This window comes from Sus scrofa, chromosome 14 (assembly GCF_000003025.6).
Source record: "Sus scrofa isolate TJ Tabasco breed Duroc chromosome 14, Sscrofa11.1, whole genome shotgun sequence".
In the NCBI taxonomy this organism is placed as follows: domain Eukaryota; kingdom Metazoa; phylum Chordata; class Mammalia; order Artiodactyla; family Suidae; genus Sus; species Sus scrofa.
In genome coordinates, this window is record NC_010456.5 from 86,633,867 (window position 1) to 86,661,430 (window position 27,564).

General features: G+C 39.5%; 1 protein-coding gene across 2 annotated transcripts in view; it reads right to left on the bottom strand.

Annotated features, from left to right (window-relative positions):
- Positions 1 to 27,564, bottom strand: part of GRID1 (glutamate ionotropic receptor delta type subunit 1) — a 687,194-nt gene that overhangs the window by 93,971 nt on the left and 565,659 nt on the right. For both annotated transcript variants that reach the window (XM_013983389.2, XM_021073750.1), the window contains exons 9-12: positions 24,721 to 24,822; positions 23,103 to 23,300; positions 19,563 to 19,887; positions 18,197 to 18,335 (exon numbers count right to left, since the gene is read on the bottom strand). In XM_013983389.2, coding sequence (XP_013838843.2) covers positions 18,197 to 18,335; positions 19,563 to 19,887; positions 23,103 to 23,300; positions 24,721 to 24,822 — 764 coding nt within the window. The remainder of the gene's footprint in view (positions 1 to 18,196; positions 18,336 to 19,562; positions 19,888 to 23,102; positions 23,301 to 24,720; positions 24,823 to 27,564) is intronic.

Sequence of the window (27,564 nt, forward strand, 5' to 3'; positions counted from 1 at the left end):
AGAGTTTAATAAACTATACCTATTTGAACTGGCCATGAATTAAATCTACAATAACAAAAGTATACATTGAAATAGTCTTGTATTTTTATACTTTGATTTGCACATTTGTCTTTAATAAGTATGTATTTTAATAATAAACTTTGTATAAAACATATATCCTTGATATTTTATATATCTGTAAAATTGATGAATTTGATATCTTAATGAATATTCATCAATATCTTGATGAATTTAATATCTTATTGATGTCTTTGATATCTTAATCTAAGTCTTTGATGATTTTTTTCATTTTTTTATTACTCAAATGAATTTATCACATCTGCAGTTGTATAATGATCATAACAATCTGATTTCACAGGATTTCCATCCAACAGCCCAAGCAGATCCCCCCGCCCCCCAAACAGTCTCCTCCAGAGACCATAAGTTTTTCAGTGTCTGTGAGTCAGCATCTGTTCTGCAAAGAAGTTCCCTCTGTCCTTTTTTCAGATTCCACATGTCAGTGAAAGCATTGGATGATGGTGTCTCATTGTATGGCTGACTTCACTTAGCATGATAGTTTCTAGGTCCATCCATGTTGCAAAAAATGCTGGTATTTCGTTCTTTTTGATGGCTGAGTAATATTCCATTGTGGATATGTACTACATCTTCTGGATCCACTCCTCTGTCGATGGACATTTAGGTTGTTTCCATGTCTTGGCTATTGTAAATAGTGCTGCAATGAACATTGGAGTACATGTGTCTTTGCGAGTCATGGTTTTCTCTGGGTAGATGCCCAGGAGTGAGATTGATGGATCAAATGGTAGTTCTATGTTTAGTTTTCTGAGGAATCTCCACACTGCTTTCCACAGTGGTTGCACCAATTTATAATCCCACAAACAGTGTAGTAGGGTTCCTTTTTCTCCACACCCTCTCCAGCACTTATTGTTTGTAGACTTTTGGATGATGGCCATTCTGGCTGGTGTAAGGTGGTACCTCATCATGGTTTTGATTTGCATTTCTCTAATAATGAGTGACGCTGAACATCCTTTCATGTGTTTCTCGGCCATCTGTATGTCTTCTTTGGAGAATTGTCTGTTTAGATCTTCTGCCCATTTTTGGATGGGGTTGTTTGTTTTTTTGGTATGGAGCTGCAGAAGGTGTTTATAAATTTTGGAGATTAACCCTTGTCAGTCGTTTCACTTGCAAAGATTTTCTCCCATTCTGTGGGTTGTCTTTTTGTGTTATTTAGGGTTTCCTTTGCTCTTTGATGACTGTTGCACACAATGTTTCTGCCTCTTGACTAAGCAACCATCCACCAAGTTGAACCAAATATTATTTTATTAATGGTCTGGGACATTTTCAAACCAATTTCAAATGTATTTAACTATAAACCACGTTTTCCATCTTATTCATAAGATTACTATGCATAACCATCAAATACATTTCTGAAATCAAGATATAATATGTTTATACAATTATTCTAATTTGTCAGTCTAATAAGCCTATCAAAAACAAACAAAAACAAATTGAAAGAGGTTAGCCTAACCCAGTATGATTTATTCTTGGGGAATCAGTACTGCCTCCTAGGGATCACTTTTTCCTTTCTAACTATTCAGAAGTCTCTTTTCGAAAAATACAGTCATAAATTTTGCCATGGCAGCATATCAAATTCACTAACATATCAAATCAAAATCAACTGTTTTTCAAAAGGTTAGATATTTAGCCACCATCAATAATCTGTCATCATTCTCATTTTTAAAATATAAGCAGTGCCCTTGCATATATATCTGCAATTTTCCAGTGTCTTGGGATAGTTACTCAGTTGAATCTAGAAGCAAGATTTAAAAGCCATCAAGGGAAAGGTGGTTTATCTATTTATTGTAGACCAGCTGAATGTCAACACCATGCTGGATCTTGTAAAGTTAAACTTAATTAACTGGCTATTTAACTGGTAGGTTTATATCTATTTTGTCTCTCTCTCTTTTTTTTTTTTTTTTTTGTATTTTTAGAGCTGTACCTGCAGCATATGGAGGTTCCCAGGCTAGGGGGCTAATTGGAGCTGTAGCCACCAGCCTACGCCACAGCAACGCCAGATCCAAGTTGTGTCTGCGATCTACACCACTGAGTGAGGCAAAGAATCGAACCCGCAACCCCTTGGTTCCTAGTCAGATTCATTTCAACTGCACCACGATGGTAGCTCCTGGCTTATGTCTGTTTTGGAGATGAGAAAGCTAAGGCTCTAATTGTGACGTGACAATCTGAAAATCACACAGACAGCAAGCCACTGTGCTAGCACAGTGTTTGAATCCCATGATTTTTATACTGCAACAGTGATTCTTCTTCTTTATCATCCATTAATACCACCCAGTACTCCCTAACTACTGACCTTATTTCTTTGGGACAGTTTTAAAATCAAAACTTGAGTTTAGAAGTCAAAACAAACTTTGCATTTGTTTTCTTCAGCATTTTTCCCCAGCAGAAGCTAATTCTGTAACTTGGCCCTCCCTGCATGTGTTTTCTTTTTTAATTTATTTTTTGTTACTATAGTTGATTTACAATGCTTCTTCAATTTCTGTTGTGCAGTAAAGTGACCCAATCACAACAGTCCCCTGTGCTGTACGATAGAGCCCCATTGCCCATCCATTCCAAATATAACAGTTGGCATCCAAAAATGCCAAACTGTCCATCCATCCCACTCCCTCCCCCTTGGGAACCACAAGTCTGTTCTCCTTGGCCATGATGTGTTTCTGTTTTGTAGATAGGATCATCTGTGCCATATTTTAGATTCCACAAATAAGTGATATCATATGGTGTGTTTTTATCAAGTGGATGGGCCTGTTTTGTTTTATTAAACCATGTACCACCTCCCACTTCTGTACTTGCCATTTGATGCACAGGAGATGCCTTGGGTATCAGCTTGCTGTCCCTTCCTCAGTGGGATCATTTGTGATTGATTAGACAACTACCATTTTATTATATAAAGACCTTCTCCTCTGAAACTTCCTGTAATCTGAGATAACTGCTGAGTTATGCCTAGTTCGTCTTCTACTTCATGTCTATTATAATAAATTTCAATGACTCTCTCTTTCTCCCCATTATCCCACTACTTGCATTATCAACACATTGTTTTCTTTCCATAATAAATAAAATGTGAACAGTTATCTCCACAGAGTTCCCAGTTCACCATAAATACCCTGGCTGTTTTCCCAAACACTTGACCTGGGCTTATTAGAAGACAGGCCGGGAACACAAAGAACACCTAGTTTGGCTAGAAGATAGATGCTTCCACAGTTGCTAAACACCAAGAGCAAAGACCAACACATCAGAACTACCTCATTTCCACTTCAGATGATACTGGAATAGGGTTCCCATTGTACCCTGGTAGTCTCACTCCGAGTGTCACTGTATCCCTCTCAGTAGCGCTTGGGATAGCCTCGTCAGTACCAAAGTGTCCCACATGACACCATACAAGCCCAGTGAGGAGCTCATGCCCAGCAACAGATATTTTTCACCAATGGCCCCATTTCTCCTACTTTCTCTCTCTACATCTAGCCATTTCTTCTTCTTCCAGCTTTCAATGCTCACTTTTATCACTATCTTCCTACTGTCTCTAGGTTACCTGAGGCTGTCAAGTTCCCTTGTCCATTCATTCATGTATTTGCCCAACCCACTGGGTTCTAGCTAAGGGCCAAGCCCTTTACTTACCATGGAGAATCCTAAGAAGAATATTTATAACTTCAAAGAGCTCATGGTCTAATAGAAGAGATAACTTATAAATGAATGGTAATGATTCAATTTAATGTCTGATGATGGAAACACAGAGAACAAATAAACAGTTAAAATTCTTTTTTTTTTTTGTCTTTTGTCCTTTTTTAGGGCCACACCCAAGGCATATGGAGGTTCCCAGGCTAGGGGTCTAATTGGAGCTGCAGCTGCAGCCTACACCACAGACACAGCAATGCTAGATCCAAGCTGCATCTGCAACCTACACCACAACTCATGGCAACACCAGATTCTTAACCCACTGAGTGAGGTCAGGGATGAAACCCAAAGTCTCATGGTTCCTAGTCGGATTCATTTCCGCTGTGCCACGACAGGAACTCCAACAGTTAAAATTCAATTTAAGAAGTTCTATATGGGGAGTTCCCATTGTGGCTCAGTGGGTTAAGAACATGACATAGAGTCCATGAGGATGCAGGATTGATTCCTATCCTCACTCAGTGGGTTAAGGATCCAGTGTTGCTGCAAGCTTCAGTGTAGGTTGTAGATGTGGCTTGGATCCAGCATTTCTGTAGCTGTGCATAGCTGGCAGGTGCAGCCCTGATTCGACCTCTAGCCTGGGAACTTCCATAGAGTACAGGTATGGCCATAAAAAGAAAAAAAATAAAGTTCTATATGGAAGATGTCATAGGAAAAAAATAAGGGAAAGAAAACCATGCAAGATAAAAAAAAAATCCTACCTCTTAAAAAATTCAATCTTAGACTAGCTAAGTACTGGAAGAATATACATCAAGATACCCACCAAGGGTTAGCAATTTGAGGCAGAACAGGATATACATGTAGTTATAAAGTTGAATCTGGAAGGGGGGTAAGGTCAAGTGAAGATTCTGTGCTAAGGAAGCTGAATTGTTAACCTGAAATGGATGGGAAACCAGCAGAGATTCAAAAGCAAGGGACTGACTGGATCAGAATTTATTTCACAAAGAAATTTCTGCCAGCAGCATGGAGAAAGGTTTGGAGGACTTTTTTGGGACAAAAAAAAAGCAAGTCAGAAGGCTGTTGTAATAAACTAAGTGGTCATTGGGCCCTGGATATGGTGGAGAGAATATAGAAATGACACCTATTTGAGAGATTTAGGAGGCAGAATGGCTATATTCTATAGACAGAGTAGTCTGCAGAGTATGGAACAGGTAGATATTTAGAATGACCCCAGATTCTGCTTAGTTAAAAATAATATTCAAGAAGAAAAAGGAGAGATTGAATAGCTAGAGCACAGGGAATTTTTAGTACAGTGAAATTACTGAGTATGCTAATGGGATGTTATATACATATCATTCTACATTTATCAAAATCTGTGTAAGGTGCACCATACCTGAATGATCCCTGGGTAAACTGTGACCTTCAGCTAATAATAATGCATCAATATCAGCTCATCAAATGTACCACAGTAATTCAAAATGTTAATAATTGGGAAAATTGGGGGAGAGAATATACGGAAACTCTCTATACTTTCCATTCACTTTTCCTGTAAACCTAAAACTATTCAAAAAATAATCTGTCTTTTTTAAAACAGAAGGTGGGAAAAATACCAATTTGAGGTCTCCCAGCACCTTGGGCATGCTGCTTTAGGACAGCCATAGAGAAGTATCATCGTTTTATATACAGTCCACACAGTAAGCCTGTGGAAGCCCTGTCTCTACACTTCCTTAGGAACCCAACATCTGCTTCAGAGGGCTGGATTCCAAGTCTTTCACGTTTCTTTCACAACATGATGCTGTAGTTCTAGACGTGACAGGAGAAAAGCAAGCATACAGCCCATCACAGGAGCAGCACAATCATTTTCCCCTTAGGAACCCAGCTTTCCTGAATCATATCAATTTTGCTAATATATCATGCATTCAGAAGCCTGAGCCTGAATACAAATCCCACAGCCAGTTTGTGCCTATGGATGATTTATCACAGCTATAATGTCAGGAGCCTTTCAATTCATGAATCTCACGGTTCCAATGTGAAACAGTACACAGATCACAAGTTGCATTTCGTACGATTCTAATGGATCCATGAATACAAGAGCGATGGAGGGATAAAAAGGGATTAAAAAAATCAAAATATTTGGAAAATCTCCAATGTGACCTTTAGAAAAAAAGTGTTCTATCACCATTTTGCCCAGCAGGAGACCGACATGTATACTCAACATCAGCCTTTGCCCTCAAGATAAAAATAAATAATTAGAGAAAAACACAAAACAAAGCCAACTCCTTCTTTGCCTACAGATCTATAAGTGGAGTGGGACCCAAAGAACAGGAAGCACAGAATACATGACTTGAGAGTTTAGGAGTGACAATCCTGCTTCCCAACTGCTGAAAACACACTTCCAGGGATATGTAGTTCATCACCTCCCAAGGGTGTTCACTCAACTTCAGATAGGTCTAATTTTCAGGAAGGGACTTTTCTATTTCTGAGCTAAACTCTGTATCTTGAACTGTCCTATCTAAAGTTGCTTATTCTTTATATATGAACCAAACGACGAGATCTTCCTTCAAAATTTAATTCATCCAGTTAATATGTATTAGGAATACACGTTGTGTACTATCAACTGAATGTTGTACCTCTTCCAAATTCATGTGCTGTAGCACTTACCTCCAGTGTGACGGTATTTGGAGGTGGGTCTTGGGGTGGTAATTAGGTTTATATAAGGTCACGAGGGTGAAGCCCCCATGATGGGATTAGCAACCTTATAAGAAGGGAAAGAGAAACCAGTACTCTCTCTCCCTCCACCATGTGAGAACTCAGTAGAGAGAAGGAGGTCATCTGAAAGTCAGAAAGAGGACTCTCAGAAAGAATCAAATCTGTTGGCACCAAGATCTTGGATTTCCCAGCCCGCAGAACTGTGAGAAATAAATTTCTATTGTTTAAGCCACTCAGTCTATAGTATTTTGTTAATGGCAGCTGAGCTGTGTCAGACATTGTGCTAAGCACTGGTTGTACAATGAGGGCAGACAAATTCAGTCCCCAGATTCACAGAGTTCATTATATAGAAGAATGGATGCATTATAACAAAAAATAAACAGATAGTTACACAACATAACTATTGCTAAGAAATAAACGTACTGAAGTATATGTTGTGAGCCACACGGGAAGTCCAAACGTACTGAAGTATATGAAAGACAAAAATGGAAAAGGGTGATTCAAATTGAGGAATATCCAGGAAGGCCACTATGAGGAGGTAATATTTCAGTAGAGACTTGAAAAATGAGTCAGCATTTGCTGGATGAAAACTGTGGAAGAGGGCTCCAGAAATATGAAATAGCTTAGTGACGGTAACAGACAAAAATTAACTGATCTTTGAGGAGTATAATGAAACCAGGAAAGCAAAAGCACTGAAAAATAAGATTAAATAAAGTTAGAGGGACTGCAAAATGCACCTACAGCTTTGTAGAAAGTCTTGAAATCAAGTAGCACTAGTCTTCCAAATTTGCTCCTTTTTTTCAAAATTCTGTTCTCCATTCTAGAGCCTTGTAAGTACACACACACACACACACACACACACACACACACACACACATGATTTTTTCCAATTGAATTTTTTAAGTCAGCTGATATTCTGAGCGGGATTGGCTTGAATCCATAGCTCAATTAGGAAGATTTGCCATCTCAACAATATTGAATATTTCGATCCATGAATACTGGATATCTCTCCATTTATTTAGATCTTTAATTTCTCTTGATATTTTCCACTACATTTTTTATTAAAGGTATAATTATTATACATTTTTTAAAAAAGTATTCCTAAGAACCGTATGCTTTTGGTGTCAGTGTAATTTATTAAAAATTTGTTTTCGAACTGTTGGTTAGTCATATGTAAAAATACAATTGATTTTTGTATAGAGACTTTGTTTCTGGCAGTCTATGAAAACATATTTATTAGATTTAGTTGTATTAGAAGATTGTTAGGATTTTTCACAAAGATAATCAGAAAATAAAGACAGTGTTACATCTTCCTCTCAAGCCTGTATAGCTTGTGTTTCTTTTATTGCTTGTTGGCTAGACAAAGACCTTCAATATAGTGTTGAGGGGGAAGGTATCATCAAGTATATTGTTAGTTGTCAGTTTTCTGTTTGTGCTTATTATCAGAGTGTGGAAGTTTCCTTTTATGTATTTATTTATTAATCATGAGTAGGTATTTAATTTTGTCAGATGCTTTTCTGTATTATTTGAGATGATCATGTGACTTCAGTCCTTTATTTTGTTTTCAAATACTGAAACAAACTCATATCCTTGGGATAAGAGTCCGCTTGAATATAATGTATTATCCTTTTTATATACTGCTAAATTCAATCTTCCTCTCATTTTGTCGAGGATATTTACATCTAAGTTCATGGGGGATATTGGGCAGTGATTTTCTTTTCCTATAATATCTTTTTTGGCTCTTGGTATCAGAATTATGCCAGTTTCATTACATAAATTAAAAAGTGTTTTCTCCTCTATGTTCTAAAAGAGTTTACAATTAGCGTTATTTATTTGAGTGTTGGCTAGAACTCACCAGTGATGCCATCTGGGCCTGAAATTTCATTTGCAGCAAGGCTTACAAATCCAATATCTTTAATAGATGTATTGATATCCAGATTTTCTATCTCGTTTTAAATTGGTTTTTATAAGATGTGTTTTTAAAGAAATTTATTTATCTCACTTAAGTTGTTGAATTTGTTGGTATAAAGTTGATCATAATATTGTCTTATCATTTAATGTCTAAAAATATCTATAGTGAAATCCGTTTTTTTGTTTGTTTGTTTGTTTGTTTTTTGCTTTCTAGGGCCGCAACCACGGCATGTGGAAGTTTCCAGGCTAGGGTTCAAATTGCAGCTGTAGCTGCAGGCCTACACCACAGCCACCAGCTTACACCACAGCTTCCGGCCTACACCATAGATGCAGCAACATAGAATCCTAGCTACATCAACCTACATAGCAGCTTGCGGCAATGCAGTCTCCTTAACCCACTGAGCCACAATGGGAACTCCAAAATCCCTAGATTCATTCCAGATATTAATAACATCAGTTTTCTCTCATTTTCTTTTTTTTTTCTTTTCTTTTCTTTTTTGCTTTTTAGGGCTGCACCCTCAGCATATGGAATTTCCCAGGCTAGGGGTTGAATCAGATTACAGCTGCTGACCTACACCACAGCTGCAGCAACATGTGATCCAAGCCACATCTGCAACCTACACCACAGTTCACAGCAACGCCAGATCTTTAACCTACCAAGTGAGGCCAAGGATAGAACCTGCATCCTCATAGATACTAGTCAGATTCATTTCTACTGCACCACATTGGGAACTCCCTCTCTCATTTTTTTGATTGGTCTTGCTTGGGTTTATCAATTTTATTAAAATTATGAATTAATCAACTTTTGTCTTTGCTAATTTTCTATTAGTATACACAATCTATATCTTTCTTTAAAACTACTTCAAGTTTACACTGTTTTTATTTTTAAAATTTTTTTGAGTAGGAAACTAAGAATTTTTAATTTAAACATTTTCTGTTCCTTATATAGGCATTCAAGACTGTAAACTTTCCTTTAAGCACTATTTTAGCTGCATTCCAAAAATTCTAATATGTTGTGTTTTCATTATCACTTAGAAATACTTTTTACATTTCTTTTACCTTTTTTTTTCCAAATTTTACATCATAAACTTTGATGCTTCATTATAAGGTACATACATATTTAGATGTACCTTTTCAGAGAAATTGGTTCTATTATCATTATGTAATGCCCCTCTTTATCCCTTGTAATATTCTATGGCATAAAGTCTCCTTGCCTAATATTGAGATTAGCCTCATCAGCTTTTTTTAGGCTTACTGTGTGCATGTCTTTTCCCTTCTTTCTCACTGTACCTTGCCTCTATGTTGAAAATGCTTGTAAACAGCATATTATTTTCCAGTTTTATAGTTGTTAATGATGGGAGGTCAGATACCTGTTACTCCATTATGACATGTAGAATAAGCCCCCACATTCTTTTGCTTGAGTACCATTAACATGCACCACCTTCCTTTTCCAGTTTGTGGTGCCCCAAAGGCAGGAACTGATGTATAGCTCTATTAAAATGCATTTGTTAGTTGCAGCCAATTGCTTCAGGCTATTAGAATTTTAGAGATCACTTTTTTCTAATGGGAATCAGTGCTTTCCAAATTTTAATGTGAAGAAAAACCACTTGGAGATATAGTTAGATATAAATTCCAATTCATGAGATCTAAGAGCAGGTCCGAGATTCTAACAGCAGTGTTTGGGCTGTGCATGATGCTTTGAAGAGCAGGGATGAGTAGGACTGGCTAGTTCCCAAAGAGCCATCCAGGTCGTCTGTGTCACAGGACACCAACCTGAATGGCTTGATGATGAAAGGTGGGTATATAGGAGTAATAAAACAGGGGACGGAGGGACTGTGGCAACCTGAAGAGCGCTAGCATCAACAAAGTCATTCAAATTTAAATATTTAAAACATTATGCTGCCAAAAAACTCCACAAACTTGTGAAGTAAATTCAGGTCATACCTAACTGTTTATATTCCTATTCAATGTCTTTACCCATAAAGTAATTTTAAAAATGGAATCTTTACATCCAAATTGATGATGACCCATGTGTAAACAGCCTTTAAGCTCAGTTTGCAAAGGGCAATTGATCTACTGTGGGTTTGGCATGACTTCTTAGATACAATACCAATAACATGATCAGTTAAAAACACATTAAATTGGCTTTTTTTGGCCCAAATGATATCTAGTGCTGTCCTGCTCATATTTTTTCCCATTTTATCCACAAAGATAGCTAAAAACTTACATTAGTCTTCATAAACCCATATATTTCTCTTTCTTCATATATAAATTATAAACATATATAATTATAAATCTATATATTATAAAATTTATAAATATATATATATTTAATCACAAGACTCTTACTTATCAATATGTATTTAAAGTTCCTCTATGACTTTTCATGGATCAATAACACCTTTCTTTTTAGCACTGGATGCACTCCAGTTTATTTATACATTCATTTTTTTAAGGACAGCTTAGTTGTTTCCACATTTAGACAATTTAGGCAAAGCTGCTATAAAAAGTCATGTGCAGGTTTCTGTGTGGAGATGGAGAAAGAGGAATGAGGAGGAGGAAGGAAGATCAAAGTAGAGGGAGGAAGAGGAAGAACAGCAAGGACAGGAGGGAGACGGGAGGAAGAGGAAAAGATTAAGGAAGAAAAGGTGAGGATGATGGAAAGGAAGAGGAAGAGGGACATGGAGAGAAAGAGGGAAAATAGAGAACGGAGTAAGAAGGGAAAGAGAGGAAAAGAAAGAGGAGAGGAGAAAAATGAGGCGCATGGGATATTCTCATGCTTCTCTGGAGTGTTACATACAAGAACAATGGAACAAATTCTTCAGAATTCATACATGGGAGAAACTTCTATAGAATATTAGGGGAAGAAGTTGTGACACAAGAATATTGCACCCAGATAAGTTTAATTCATGTGTAAATGTGATAGAAAAGGGTTCTCAGATATGCTGTCCCAGAAAATATACCATTCTTGCTAGATATATTGCTCAAAAAGCTATTATAGCTGAACAAAAAGTCCTTAAGATAAAGAAAGGAACAATGGCTAAGTCATAGAATTAAGAGATATTCAATAAGCATTGAAATATTTTGAACATAGAATTCAGTCCAAATAATGAGTATAAATATGGATGAGAAAAAAATGAAAAAATGCAAATGGTTTCTTAGAGAAGCCATAAAAGATTTTAAAACACAAAAAGAAGAAAAAAAAAATCAGAGTAAACTGTGTCTAAACTGGGTCAGATTCTGCCAAAAAAAAAAAAAAATGAGTAGGTGGAAGACGAGGAAAGAAAAGGTAGCTTACTCTCATTTTAACTAGGAAGCTATAGGAGTATATGGTTTCACTTTTGATTCTGAAAGAGAAATTACCGTGCATGCAACTTTAAGCCTAAAGGAAACCTCTAGAGGTTAAATGAGGATGCTTAATTTCTACTGGCGGGGGAGGTGGTGGGAGAAACACTGTAATAATAATGGTAATTGAGTGCTAGACTCTATTAAAACAATTAAGAATGCATAAGTAAATGGGATAACTGTAAAGATGAATACATTTAAAATACCTGTCAATTATATGCCAACAAATTTGATAACCTAGAAAAAATGGACGAATTCTTAGAAATACACAGCTTCGGAGTTCCCGTCGTGGCGCAGTGGTTAACGAATCCGACTAGGAACCATGAGGTTGCGGGTTCGGTCCCTGCCCTTGCTCAGTGGGTTAACGATCCGGCGTTGCCGTGAGCTGTGGTGTAGGTTGCAGACGCGGCTCGGATCCCATGTTGCTGTGGCTCTGGCGTAGGCCGGTGGCTACAGCTCCGATTCAACCCCTAGCCTGGGAACGTCCATATGCTGCGGGAGCGGCCCAAGAAATAGCAACAACAACAACAACAAAAGACAAAAGACAAAAAAAAAAAAAAAAAAAAAAGAAATACACAGCTTCTAAGACTGAATCATAAAGAAACAGAATATCTGAATAGATCTATAACTAGTAAGGAGAGCTAATCAGAAATGAAAAACCCAATAAAGAAAAGCCCAGTTCCAGATAGCTTAACTGTGGAATTCTACAATTTAAAGAAGATTGAACACCAATCCTCCTCAAATTCTAACCAAAAGAATTCAGGAGGAGGGAATACTTCCTATTCATTCTATGAAGCCAGTGTAACCCTGATATTAAAGCCCCAAAAAGACATGACAAGAAAAGAAATCTAAAAACTAATATTCCTGATGAATATTTATGCAAAAATCCTCAACTAAATACTTGCAACGTGAATTCAGCAGCATATTATAAAGGATTATGCACCATGACCAAGAAGGATTTACTCCTGGAATACAAGAATGGTTCAACATACAAAATTTTATCAATGTAATATAGCACATTAACAGAACAAAGTCACAAACCACATTATCACCCCAATGCAGGAAAAGCATTTGACAAAATCCAACACTCTTTCATGATAAAAACACTCAACAGGCTAGAAATAATAGGAAACAACCATTATGTAATAGTGATTCAGAAACTCAAAGCTAACATCATACTCACTGGTGAAAGAATGAAAGACTTTCCCCTAAAATCAGAACAAGACAAGGATGTCCTTTTCACCCCTTCTACTCAACATAGTACTGGATATCATAGTTAGACAATTTGGCAGGAAAAATAAACGATTGGAAATAGCAGGAGTTCTTGCTTTAGTACAGTGGATTAAGAATTTGACTGCATGGCTTGAGTCACTGTAGAGGTGTGGGTTTGATCCCAGCCCAGCACAGTGGATTATAGGACCTGCCATTGCCACAGCTGCTGCTAGGATTCAGTCTCTGTCCCAGGAACTTCCACATGCTGTGTGTGCAGCCATAAGAAAGAAAGAAAGAAAGAGAGAGAGAGAGAGAGAGAGAGAGAGAGAGAGAGAGAGAGAGAGAGAGGGAGAGAGAGAGAGAGAGAGAGAGAGAGAGAGAGAAAGAAAGAAAGAAAGAAAGAAAGAAAGAAAGAAAGAAAGAAAGAGAAAAAGAAAAAGGAGTTCCTGTCATGGAATAGCAGAAACAAATCCGACTAGGAACCATGAGGTTCCCTGGCCTCGCTCAGTGGGTTAAGGATCTGGCATTACCACGAGCTGTGCTGTAGGTTGCAGACGCGGCTTGGATCTGGCATTGCTGTGGCTATGGCTGTGGCCGGCAGCTGTAGCTCCAATTGGACTCCTAACCTGCAAGACTCCATATGCTGTGGGTGTGGCCCTAAAAAGGAAAAAAAAAAAAGAAAGAAAGAATTGGAAATAAATTGTAAAGGAAAAAGTAAAATTATCTCTGTTGTCAGACCAAATGGCCTTATATGTAGAAAATCTTAAAATTGGACACACACGCATACACACACAGAGACAAGAAACTATTAGAACTAACTAATTAACCAAAGTTTCCAGATACGGAAATCAAAACCCAGCAGCATTTCCATACATTATTAATGAAAAATCTGAAAGGGAAATTACTAAAACAATTCCAGTTACAATAGTATCCAAAGGAATAAAATGTCAAAAAAAAAAAAAAAAGGCAAAAGGCATGTATACTGAAAACTAAAAAATTTAAAAAAAATTTAAATCACAAATAAGTGAAATGAACCCTGTACTAATGGACTGAAAGTCTTTTTTTTTTTTTTTTTTTTTTTTGTATTTTTAGGGCCTTTCCAGTAGTATAGAGGTTCCCAGGCTAGGGGCAAAATCAGAGCTGCAGCTGCCAGCCACAGCCACAGCCATAGCAATGTGGGATCTGAGCCATGTCTGTGACCTACACCACAGCTCAGAGCAATGTCAGATCCTTAACCTACTGAGAAAGGCCAGGGATCAAACCTACATCCTTGTGGATTCTAGTTGGGTTTGTTACTGCTGAGCCACAAAGGGAACTCCCTGGAATGGAAGACAATATTATTACGACGTCAATACTACCTAAAGAAATTTATAAATTTAATACAATGGCTACCAAAATTCCAATGATGTTTTCTGCAGAAATAGAAAACTCCATCACAAAATTCATATGGACTCTCAAGGGACCCTAAATGGCCAAAACAATCTTGATAAAGAACAAAGTTGGATAACCCAGAGTTCTGAATTCAAAATGTACTACAAATCACAATAATCAAAACAGTGTGGCACAGGCATGATGACAGACATACAGACAAGTGGAAGAAAACAGACAGCCCAGAAATACTGTCCTATATGTGGTCAAATTTTCAACAATGGTGTTAAGACTATTCAATGAGGAAAGAATGGTCATTTCAACAGATAGTATTGAGAAAACTGGACATCCTCGTGCAAAAGAATGAAATAAGACCCTTACATTAGGCCACATACAAAAATTAACTCAAAATGGATCAAAGGCCTAAATATAAGACCTAAAAATAAAAACCTCTTAGAAGAAGACATATGAGAAATGTTTTATGACTTTGGATTTGCTAATGATTTCTTAGATATGGCCAAAAAAGCAAAGACAACAACAACAAAGAAATAGATAATTTGAACTTCATCAAAATTTAGAAAAAAATTTCTGCATCCAAAGACACTACTGACAAAATGAAAATGCAATCCATGGAATGGGAGAAAATATATGCAAATCACTTATCTCATAAGGGACTCATATCCTGAACAACAACATCAACAACAAAAACCCACCTACAACTCAATAACAAACTAACCAAAACAACACAATTAAAAATAGAAAAAGGACTTGGATAGAAATTTCTATGAAGAAGGTACCTAAGGAGTTCCTGTTGTGGCTCAGTGATAATGAACCCAACTAGTATCCACAAGGATGCAGGATCCATTCCTGGCCCGCTCAGTGGGTTAAGGATCCAGAATTGCCATGAGCTTTGGTATAGGTCACAGATGTGGCTCAGATCTGGTATGGCTGTGGCTGTGTTGTAGGCCAGCAGTCACACCTTCCATCAACCCCTAGCTGGGGAACTTCCATGTGCCGTGGGTGTGGCCCTTCAAAAAAAAAAACAAACGAAGGTACGTAAGTCAGAAATAAAGACAAGAAAACATTCTCAACATCTCTAATCATGAGGGAAATGCAAATTAAAACCAAAATGAGGTACTACTTCATACCCATTAGGATAGCTATCATGAAAGTCAAAACAAAACAAAACAAAATAACAGAAACAAAGCATTGGTGAGAATGTGGAGAAATTGGAATCTTTGTGTTTTGCTGGTGGGAATGAAAAATGGTTAAGCTATTATGGTTCCTCAAAATTACTAAACATAGAATGTCCATATGATCCAGCAATCCTACTTCTGATTATATGCCAAAAGTATTGAAAGCAGGGACTTGAACAGATATCCATATGCTTATGTTTATAGCATTATTAAATAATAGCCAATAGATGAATGGATCAAAAAAATAAGTTTATACATACAATGTTATTCATCCTTAAATAGCAAGGAAATTTTGATACATGCTACAAAATGGTGAGCATTGATGTCATGCTAAGTGAAATAAACTAGTCATAAAAAGACAAAAACTATCTTATTTCACTTATATGAGTTACTTAGAGAGTCAAATTTATAGAGACCAAAAATAGAATGGCATTTTCCAGGGTCTGGGAAAAAAACTCAACTCAAAAACTTCCCACCTTATACAAAAATTAACTCAAAATGGATTTTGGACTGAGATGGAAAATGCAAAACTACAAAACTTTTAGGAAAAGAAAAAAAAAACAAATGAAATTATCTTCAGGGCCCAGGGCTAGGCAAAGAATTAGACTTGACACCAAAATCATGATACACAGAAGAATAAAAATATAAATTGGACCTCATAAGAATTAAAAACTTTTCTCTATGAAAGATCTGTTAAGAGGTTGGAAAAAAAACAAACTTCAGAATGGGTGGAAATGTTTGCACACCACACATCTGGCAAAGAACCACTATCTAAAATATATAAAGACCTTTCAAAACTCAACATTAATAAGCAATCCAGTGAGAAAATGGGAAAATACATACAGATATTTACTGAAGAGGATATATAGATAGTAAAAAGCACATTAAAAGGTATTCAATACAATTAGTCATTAGGAAAACCCAAAACCACAATGTGTTATTACACCATGACTATCAGAATGGTAAAACAAAAAAGTGACAACACTAAATACTGGCAAATATGTAAAGAAACTGGATCATTTGCACATCACTAGTCATAATGTAAAACAGTACAGTTACTCTAGAAAGCAGTTTGAGAGTTTCTTATAAAACTCAACATGCTCTTAACACAAGATACACCAATTGCCTTCTTGGCTATGTATCACACATTAATGAAAACTTATGTTCATACAAAAACCTATACCCAATGTTTATAGTGGCTTTATTCACAATTGTCCCCAACTGGAAGAAAACCTGATAACCTTCAATGAGTGGATTGCTAAACAGAGTGTGTTACATCAGATACAACAGAGCAATATAATGAAATGAATTATTAATGCGCAAAACAACGTGAATGACTCTCCAGAGAACTATACTGAAAGAAAAAGCCAATCCCCAAAGGTGCAATTCCATTTACATAACATATCTGAAATGACAACATTTTAGAGATGGAGAACACATCTTGCCAGGGGTTAAGAACAGGCCTAGAGCAGGAGAAGTGTGAAGGAGGTGGGTGCGATTATAACAGAACACAAGGGACTGAATTGTTTAACATCTTTACTGTGGTGGTGGACACACAAATCTACAAATACCATAAGACTGTTTAGAACCAAATATGCACACATGCGTGCCCACATGCACACACAGAGGCAGAAATGAGTACCTGTACAAGAGGAGAAATCTGAATAGAGTCAGTCAATTGTATCCATGTTAATATCTTGGCTTTGCAAAATGTTTCCATTGGGGGAAACTGGTTAAAAGATACTATGAGATCTCTCTGCATTATTACTTACAACTGCATGTGAATCTATAATGATCTCAATAAAAATGTCAATTAAAATAAAAGCCAGACAACATCATTCTCAATTTTGAATCCTAGTCAAGGAGACTGAACTCTTTCAAATAGGCAGTTGGGAGCTGTAGAAGCTAGTTGAGTATGGATGGCTGGACTGGGGCTTTGGATGAATAGAATCGACATGATGATAGTAAGCATGGTGAGCTAAAGGAGAAATTACCAAAGGCAGGGACAGAGAAAACCATAATCTGGAATCAAGTGAGAGGTGATATGGAAGTGAATATTGTACCCAAAGAAGTATAGAACAGGTCTGTGCCTTTGGTCAGTTCAGCAACTACATATCCGATAGACTTTCACTTTGTCCAAGTTCTTTTCTAATTCACATAGTATATGAGAATCTGACTATAAAGCGAAGGCATTTCTGAATTATTTCACTATGTTGAACTAATTCTTTTATGTCATGTTTTTTTAAACATTTTGGTTAAAATGAGACATTTTTAGACCTTGGCTTCAACAGTTTTACAATTTTATAACTCTGAGTGAAATAATTTTCTAATCGCTGTGATAATTGGCATGTATTTAAAAATACTTTTTAAATGTTTGAAGATTGGAAAAACATATTAGACTTGTGGTTTTAATTCATTTTAATTAAATGTTTCTAAAATTTTGATTAAATAAGTTTGTAATCAATGTTTAAATATCTGAGGACATTTAATTAGTTAATTTTTAATGTTTTGACTTATTACTCTTATAAGTAGAGTTTAAATGTTCAAAGAAATATTATTTAATGAGTTTATATATTTATTTAATTGTGCTTGAAATAAAATATAACAGGAGGTAAGCTCTATATGCATTAAAAGATTACTATCATCAAACTGCAGATCCGGAATCTAAGCCTTTCTCTGCCTCCTTGACACCAGGCTTTCCTGATCAGGTTCATATCCTCTCTTTACAGCTTTTCAGAGCTGTATAGTCCCAGATCTGGAAAAGAAGAGGATCTTACCTTATGGGGTTGTCCATCCTGGACACTGTAAGGAAGGCAGCAAGATTGGCTGTGTAGGAGGAGCATACAATGAGAGTGAAGAGCCACCAGCTGCCCATCACGATTCTCATGGCCATAGAGTTCACTGAGGATTCACCACCTGCAGGAGAGAGGCAAAGTGGATTGGCCCTGGGCTTCTGCTCTTAGTCCCATCCCTTCCCCAGGGAAGTTTTCTGCCCTCAGGCCAGGCATGGGAGGGGGTGGGAAGGAGCCACCCTGATGATGAGCTAGTGAGCAGGAAAGTGACTGCCAGCTGATAATGGTGGGCTGTGACAATTTGGGAGAAAATCCTAAGACCACCTATGCTGGAAAGAGAAGGAGGACCACAAAATATGGAAAAGTGGAAGAGCTGGGATTGTCATTTTTAGTGATGAGATGTTTGTCAAAAAGACAATGATAGCATTCTGAATATCAAAATCTTGAAGTTAGAAGATTCTACCTCGCTGTAGAACCCTCTGTCAGGCTACAACCCTATGTAAGGTCCTTGTGCATGTTAAATTCACACAGGATAGTCTCAGGAATTCTGTAAAATTACCTCCTACCTGGAGGGTTCCACAGCTAGCTTTTAAACCTCAGAGATGAGATGCACCATATTACTTTTATTAATATTCAGCCCTCACTAGATGACTTTCTTTTTCCCTAAAAGTTTTGAAAATCATCGCATGTGACTTAGAAGCTGCCTCTTTGAGGCCAATTATTTCTCCTTGGTCACTTAGGTGGTAGTGGAAGAAAGCTTCTCATTGACTATTTTTATATAACCTCTCAAACAGGTAATACATGTTTTGCCATGGCGCAAACAGGGCCAGAACTCATGTTAGGAGTTTTGCAACTTATACTTTCTGGTGAAAATCACACCATCCCCAAGTGCTATCCAGAATTCACAGAGATAGAACTTGGTATTTCAAGAATGGCTGGAGTACCAATTAGATGATTGCAAAACAATTGTGTGGGTTTTTTTAATCCCATTAAGACTTCACATTTAAGCAAGACACCGTCTCCTTTGACAACCCTGTCTGCATGGCAATCAATCTAATGTGGGAGAGGAGAAAATTCTGCAAAGCAGAACTACAAAGTTAATTTTATCTAAAGGGGAAAAACCAGGATTTGAAGTTAAGTTCCTGATTTTTGTTTTTTTGTTTTTTCATTTTGTTCCCATCTGATATTAATTGGAGAAAAGGAGGTGCAGCATGATCCTGGTACTATCTTAGAGATTAAATAAAACTGCATTTAAGATGATTTGGGCAAAGTGCATCTAAGAACTTTGCCAGTGGACAAGTGCATCCAGGCCCCTGGGGCTATTCCAACATCGGGGAAACCAGAACAGTACCTTGCTGGACGAAGGCTCCGTAGACGATCCAGATGGCACTATGCAAGGTGGCAGACGCGGATGGCCGTGGCTGGGCAGCACTCTGAGCTCTCACTGCCTGTATTCGGTTCAACACGAATATCAGCACACCAACCACAGGGATGGCTGCCGCAATGCAGGCCCAGACAGCAAAATCAAATGGAGCGAAGAGAGAGAAGATGCTGATTTTCTCCTCGGGCTTCCTGATTAGGATCCCCACCGAATAATCCATGTACCGCTTGCTGAAGTCCACGACGCTCTCCCTCTCTGGGGTGATGGTGATGGCGGAGATGGCCAGGTCTGCTCTCTGAAAGGCAAACCCATCTCATCAGGTGGCAGTCCTCAGCTTACTGATGGGTTCTACCTTGGACCAAGGCCTATCCTCTGCTGTTGGGGTTGCTCTGTTCAGAGGAAATGGATTCAAGAGTTGACACCTTGTGATCTTGAATATTGTAGGGAAAATCCATCACTAAGCTGTCTGTTGTTATCTCCTTCACCTTAAACACATTTCTCTCCCAAACGCTAAAAATTCCTAGAAACCACTTCTGGAAGAAAGTCTACAAACCACCTTCCTTCCTGTGTGAACTGTAATTTTTCTTCATTTTTTAAATGATCCCCTTAGCAAAGCATCACCTTTCTTTGACTAGTATGTCCCTCCTACCCCTCCCTGCCCTGCCTCCCTTCTATCTTCTGGACTTAGTTACATCCTTCCTAGCTTCAAGGCCACAGGGACACTCCACTTTCCCCTCATACCTCTCTGAATTCCATTAGCCCACACAGATATCTCTCTTTTCTAAAATACTTTAGAAGCTATATGGTAAGTATCCAACTACCTTGAACCTCACTAATGTATCAGTGCTAGGTCGTTTTATATGCAGACTCTATGCCACAGAGTAACATCCTCGAAGAAAAGAGGGGCCATCTACTTCTTCTGTTCTTCCACCTCCCTTAACTCATGGCCTCTGAGACACATGGGTTGATTCTTCCTTTAGTAAAGCCATGCTGTGAAGGGTCCTCTGGGAATCCTATGCTGTGACCTCAAAAGTACCTTCCAAGATTTTTGCTTTCCAAGATGAGCTTAATTTAAAAATAGACGAAGACCTTATTAAGATGGAATAAGACTGTGAGGTTAAAGCTGCCAAGACTAGCGGGGTCCTTATGCCCAGGTGGATGCTGGCAGGCAGAAAAGCGCCTAAAGTACCTGCTTCAACCATAAGAGCCTTAAAATGTATAGTCGCCATCTCCATCTTGGCTCTGGGCTCTCTAAATCGGACATATTGCCAGAACTAGGTTTATTTTAGAATGACCAGTTGTGACAGATGATTCAAACTACAGATTAAAATTGGGGAAAACTATATTGAAGGATTTTATCAGGTCCAATATGTGGGCTAGACAGGCAGATATACTGGTGTTCCAAACCATGAAATCCAGCAATATGCCTAGAGGAAAGAGAAAAAATGTTGGGGGGACCATGTCAGAGGTCTCAGATTTGCCACATTTGCATCACTGACTCTTGCTTCTCTTCTCAGAAATCAAGATCCAGGGAGGTTTTTGTTTTCGGTTTTGGTTTTTGTTGTTTTTTTTTTGGTTTTATTGTAAGGATTCAGAGAGTTTGGAGCATTGTAAGGACTGAGGAAGGGAACCAGTGGGATAGCTTTACAATATAGGATAGAGGGAAACTAATTTATGAAACCAGGTCCAGAGGAGGCACAAGGGAATTAACTCATGACACAGGTGGAAGGATGAGCTCTAACAGGAAGAAAAACACCTCCACCAAAACTTGAGGGGTGTGTAGGGGTCTGCAGATGTGAATTTCATAGGACGTTGAAGGACAACTTCATGTCCAGATGGCTCTATTTCTTTCCCTAACAGAGGAATAATTTTTTAAAAAAATTTAGATAGAAGATTATTAGGTTGCTTGAGAAGGAATATATAAAATTTGAAATAGTCTCTAAGGAAGCAGCCAAGGAGCCCAACGAAAGCCAAGTTTAGGGACGCAGGCTGTCCTGAAGGCCCAGCTGAGGTGCAAGGCCACACATCATTCATAGATCCATCTGAACAAATTGGTGATTTTCTCTTCTGATTGCATACAGCAACCTACATGTCGGAGCCAGAGTGTGGATACCAGAGCAAGTCAGGGTTTCAGTGCTGTAAGAAATCAAGTATAATTTAGGCGGATCGCAAAGGATGAAGGGAACAAGGACTTGTCTGGACCACCACAGAGGGCACACCAGGCGGGAAAGGACACAATATCAGAAGAACACAGAACTCCAAGAGAAGAATAACCTCAAGTCCATGTGCCAAGTGAAAAGGGCCAGACACAAAAGACCATATATCATATGATTCTGTTTATATTAAAGGCTTGCCAAGGCAAATCTATAGAAAGTAGATGAATTGTTGCCTAGGGCTGGGTTTGGAATGGGATCAACTGTTAATGAGGCAGGATCTCATTGGGGTGATGGAAGTATTATAAAACTAGATTATGGTGATGGTTCTACAACTCCCTAGATTTCCAAAAATCATTGAATTATCCATCTGAAATGGGTCAATTTTTTATATAAATTATTCCACAATACAAAAGTTGTCATTTTAAAGCTTAAAAAAATTTGTAGAGCATATGGGCCTTGTATTTGCCATTGCAGGTGTATAAAGCAAAGGACTTGTGTTTTAGGAACAAAGGCCAAAAAGAGTCAGAAGAATGACAGGTTGTAGTCATGGAATGGGGTGTGACAGCAACATGTAAGATGCTAACAGGATGTGTGGGGCAGGTACTCAAAAGTCACTGGAGGTGAAAGGGTCAATGGAAGCCTGGGCTTGTCTGTAGGGATGTTGGAAACATCAAGATTGATGGCAACAGTTACACTGGAGAGGGAGAGTTATAGAAGATCCACCATCATAAATGATTGTCAGGAAATGACCCAGAGATTAGGGGCAAGGATGGGGACACAGTGAACTGGCCTCATGCCATGAGTCTGAATGAAGACTATATAGGAAGAAAGAATAGTAATGATATGAAATTAATCTGAGGAGTTGGGGGATGCCAACTATAGGAAGAAGTAAGGCCATATCACTTACACATAATAATGCAGACACACTCACGTGCTCATTCATACACATGCATGCATGTGGACATGTACATGATATATGCACCCACTCCTGAGCCATGAAGAAGAGAATAAGCGTGCACCAGTATCATCTTGTGAGAACTGGGTTCCTACTGCAGCCCGAACATGGGAGTGGATTTCAGAAAGGGTTATTAAAGAACAGGCACAGTGGATAAGTTTCAAAGGAAGAGAGCAATGGGTACAGAAGGAACACAGGGAGTGAGAAAATAAAAGGGCAAAAACAGGTATAGCAGGGAGCATGGGGGTTGAGATAAAGAGGACTTTAGTGTGTGGAGAGTGGTAACTAGGAGTCTGACTAGTTGATCCCAAGGTTCCAACTTCATAATGGGTCGCATTTAGACATCACCCCAGAGGCAGACTAGGGTGCCCCTCCCCACGGACCTGCTCTTGGACATACCTTGCTGATGAGCTCCCCGATCATCCCGTTCCAGGAGGTGTTATGGAGCTGGTGACCGTACCTGCCATCAGGGGCCTGGTAAATCTCATATTTGAAGCCCAGAGCCTTGGCCAGTGCATCCAGGACATCGATGGAGAACCCTTTGTAGCGCTTGGGCTGTCCAAGGATGTTCTCAGCCACCATCACAAAAGGCTCTTCCTGAGGACAACAGAATGAACATTCTTCAACTAAATCACAGGTTCATTAACACACATCTTTCTAGGGTACTATTGAAGAGACCAAGCTGATGAATCATAATTTCACAATGTTTGTGGACATGTGCCTGTATTCACCCAATTTAAGCCTGGAATCTGAATCTCTCTGCCCTTTTCTAGAGAACTTTATGGATACTCAGGATGCAGTGCACAGGAAAATCCCTCCAACCAGCATGCTGATGGAGGGGCAGGTATTTATTTGCCCTATGTCATCCAGACTTGGCCCAGAACCCCATCTCCAAGAATAACATGGCTTGTCATAACATTCCTTCATCTGTGACATTCAGGACTTTGTCCTTAGGAAATGCCAAATTTTTTTAGGATCCACACAAGAAATGTTGATACTTCTCATTCAGGATAATAAATAACAATACATCTCTGTGATACTGGATTGAGAGAAGACAATATTACGTCTATCAGATAGTGCTAGGAAGTGGATGCTGAGTCACAGGACAAGGTCATACCGCAAGTCAAGGACAGGATGGTTAAACCCACAGCTTGAGAAAATCCAAAGCCAGGTAATGCACACTTTCACACATTTTGTACTGTGTCACATGTGCTCCTATCAATCATGTGGTCATCTGGGAAACACCTCAGCCTTCCCCACCACCATCCTGTGAAACCAGACAAGAAAGGGCCTTTTGGCAATGGCCCCAGAGATTACATCTCATAAATTTAATTTTGAGGGGAAATAAGATATAATACTTATTTGTGGTGTGCACATGGGGAATACAGGAATGCTGCTGACAAAGACCTCTAGAGCCAAGGAGATGCCAGTGCCTCCTAGGACAGATGTTTGGACCATGTCTGACCAACTGATAAGAGATAAATCTAAAATGTCTCCAACAGTTCTAAAGAAGTAAAGAAAGGGAGAGGAAGATGTTCCTAAGGTATCTTAAAGATATAAAAGCCTCTGATTCCAAGGCAATCAGATTGAGAAATTGCCACAAATGGTCTTATTATGAACTCTGTGCCACAAGAGCCCATCAGTGGTGTTGAATCCTGGAAGAACATTCTTCCAACCTCTATCTGAGGACTCTGGCTACCAGCCAAGCTCTCTTAAGGACCAGTAGTTCAAGATCCTGTTTACACCCAAGAACAAGTGGAGTTGCGGTGCCTGCTCTGGAGCACAACACTGGATCTGGATTAGTGGTCCTTTTCTGGAGCAACCCAGTGACCTCCCAGGGAAGGCCTCAGAGGCCCTGGGGCAGGATCTCCAATCTCACTCTTCCCCAAATTCTTTGAGTGAAAGGCCTTATGATTTCAAGATCCCCTTCTTTCCAAACTTAGCATCAAGCCAAACAGAGAAGCCTCTGACCGCAAAATCTGAATAGCAGACCTCCCCAGGGTACCCATGCTCCTACCAAGACAGTCACCACTTTGAGAGTCAGTCCTTGGAGGCGGCTGCCCATGGGCCTCTCCTGCAGGCTGCCATTCAGGCCCTTCTCCGAGTCCCACGTCGCCAGCTGTGAAGGAAAAAGGGAGTGAGGGAAAGTACCAGCACCTGTGCAAACTTTAGGCACTGCTTCCTAAACCAGGCTCCCGTGTCAGGCAGATGGGTAGACAGCAGCCTAGGAGTTTCGAAGGACCCAGAGCCACCCTACAACCTTAGAAAGAATATAGGTGGGACAGACAGAGTCCCACTTCCTCCATCGGCTCATCTGCATCTTGAGGACTTACACATTTTTGAAATGAAACCAAATCATAAGAACTTATTTCTGGAATGAACGTTTATGTCCAATTTTATTCTGTCTACCCACTTGAGGCCATGTCACTGTGTCTCCCACAAAAGTGTCCTCTTTCTTTAAGACTCCCTGGACTTGCCCAGGCCAGAAGATCCTTGAGTTCAGCTGCTGCCACCACCAGGACAGGGTGAGGCTCAGTAGTGAAGCAGGTAGCAAAGATCCCAGTCTACAGCTTGTCTTGCACCCTCATGCCAACTGCAAGCAGGACCAAGTGCTCACTGCCCATCTCCCCTGTAGCAAAAACTTCATAATTTTCCCTGATAGGCAGGTCGACGCCAAGAATGCATGTGCTATGGGTCTACCATACCTCTTGAGCCTGCAGGATATGTCCATTAGCTTGATATATCACTGATGGGCACCCTAAAGTGGTCAAGGAGACCATATCCTGGCTCAGAAACAACAGGAGACACAGATGCTCTTGGGACTGTTCCCCTTCCTTGCATCCCAGCAGGGCCAAAGCGACAATGATGAAATCTTTGTCCAATCAGGGACCCTCAATCCTTCATTGGTGAGATGTAAAAAACCTACACATATTGGTCCTATCTAAGGCCAACATAACCAGGATCTTAGGGTTTGGGCAGGAGGTCCTTATTGAAAACCTCTGCTATTCTAGCTCACTGAGCCTCTGACTTACTGTATATCAGAATCTTTTAAGAAACCTTTTAAAACATACTGAAGTTGGAGTTCCCACTATGGCTTAGTGGAAATGAACCCAACCAGTATCCATGAGGATGCAGATTCAATCCCTGACCTTGCTTGGCGGGTTAAGGATCTGGCATAGCCATGAGCTGTGGCATACGCTGGCAGCTATAGTTCAATTCTACCCCCAGCCATGGAGCTTCCATATGTCAAACCTGTGGCCCTAAAAAACAAAAAATGAAAAACATACTGAAGTCTGGGCTCCACGCCCAGAGATTATAATTGAATTGGTCTGTTGTGGGCTGGAGATGGACAGTTTAGCTCCCTAGGGGATTCTAATGCACAGGCAGGATCATGAACCTCAGCTAGCTACAGATTCAAGTAGCAACCCTCAAACTGTAATATGCAGACAAATCACCCAGGGACTTTTCATGCACTCTCTGATTCTGGGCCCTGAGATTCCTGTCTAACAAGCTCCTGGGTGCCGCTCTTTCTGACCCATGAACCATCATTTTAGTAGCAAGGGGTAAAAATCAGATAGCATCTACCATTCGGCAGGGAAAATCCACAAGACCCCTAGTCAGGCTGAGCAGAAGAACTGCCCCTCTGTTGAGAGGTACCACTGGGTGCCCTAAAGGAGCCACCAATAGTGCCACTTAAGGACATTTTATTCTTCCAGCATTTCCCACCACCTGACATCCAAGGCAGGGTTGGCACACTGGGCCTTGACTATGAGGCCGCAGTTCCAGAATCTGTGGGACCACTCCACCTAAAAGATACTAGAACCCTAAGGTCTAAAGTAGGAACATCAGAATGAGTTATGTGGTTCTAGAACTAGTTTAAGAAGCCTGGAAACTCCAGCTATCACTTTGGACATGATACCAGCTAAGACCCACTTTACCCTAAATAATAGAATGCCTGGAAGTGATTAATGGATCATTTAGTTCACAACATGGCAACATGCTCTGAGGAGCTCCCCACAGCCACTACTAATCAATCTGAGAGGCATTTCAGTGAAGAGCAAAGTTAAGATCTACCCAAAGTCCTGTTCAAGGACATCAAAGTATGCTCACTGTGGGAACTGGTATAGTGAGAAGCAAACTTCATGACTGTATCTCCATTGGGTCTCAGGAAATACCCCTGGGACTCAGAATCAAGTCCTGAAGTTGGATTAAAATGCTGGCTAAGGGGAAAAGACACACTTAGACAAATGGAGCCAAGGTGTTACCTCCCTGCACTCTTTGCACCCTTCAAACTGGACAAAGGGTATGTATTTAGGAAGCCTGCATCCCATCCCTGTTTAGCACAGTCATTGGTGCTGTTAACCCTGTATATGATCTCCTGCACCTCCTGGGTTGGGTGATGTTATGAAGGTCCCCTTCACTACCTCAGTGACTTACAGAGTCATAATGTGAGCACACCTGTATCAGTGATGACATGTCAGCTCCAGGGACTGGGTATGCTGCTCTGCACTAGGACTTAAATTCCTAGCAGTGCTGCCCAACCTCCTTGGCACTGGTGAAGAAACATTCTCAACTCTGTGCTGCCCTGGCTTGGATGAGTGCCTAGAATGAGGCTCTGTTTGGCATTAATCACCCAGGGTTTACTTCTTTACTTCTTTCTTTCTTTCCGTCCATCCTTCCTTCCCTCCTTCTTTTCTTTCTTTCTTTCTTTCCCTCCCTCCTTCTCTCTCTTTCCTTCCTTCCTTCTTCCTCCCCTTACTCCTCCCTCCTTCTCTTTCCTTTTAGCTGCTCCCACAGAACGAAGAACTTTCCAGGCCAGGGATCAAACCTGCACCATAGCAGTGACCCAAGCCACGGCAAT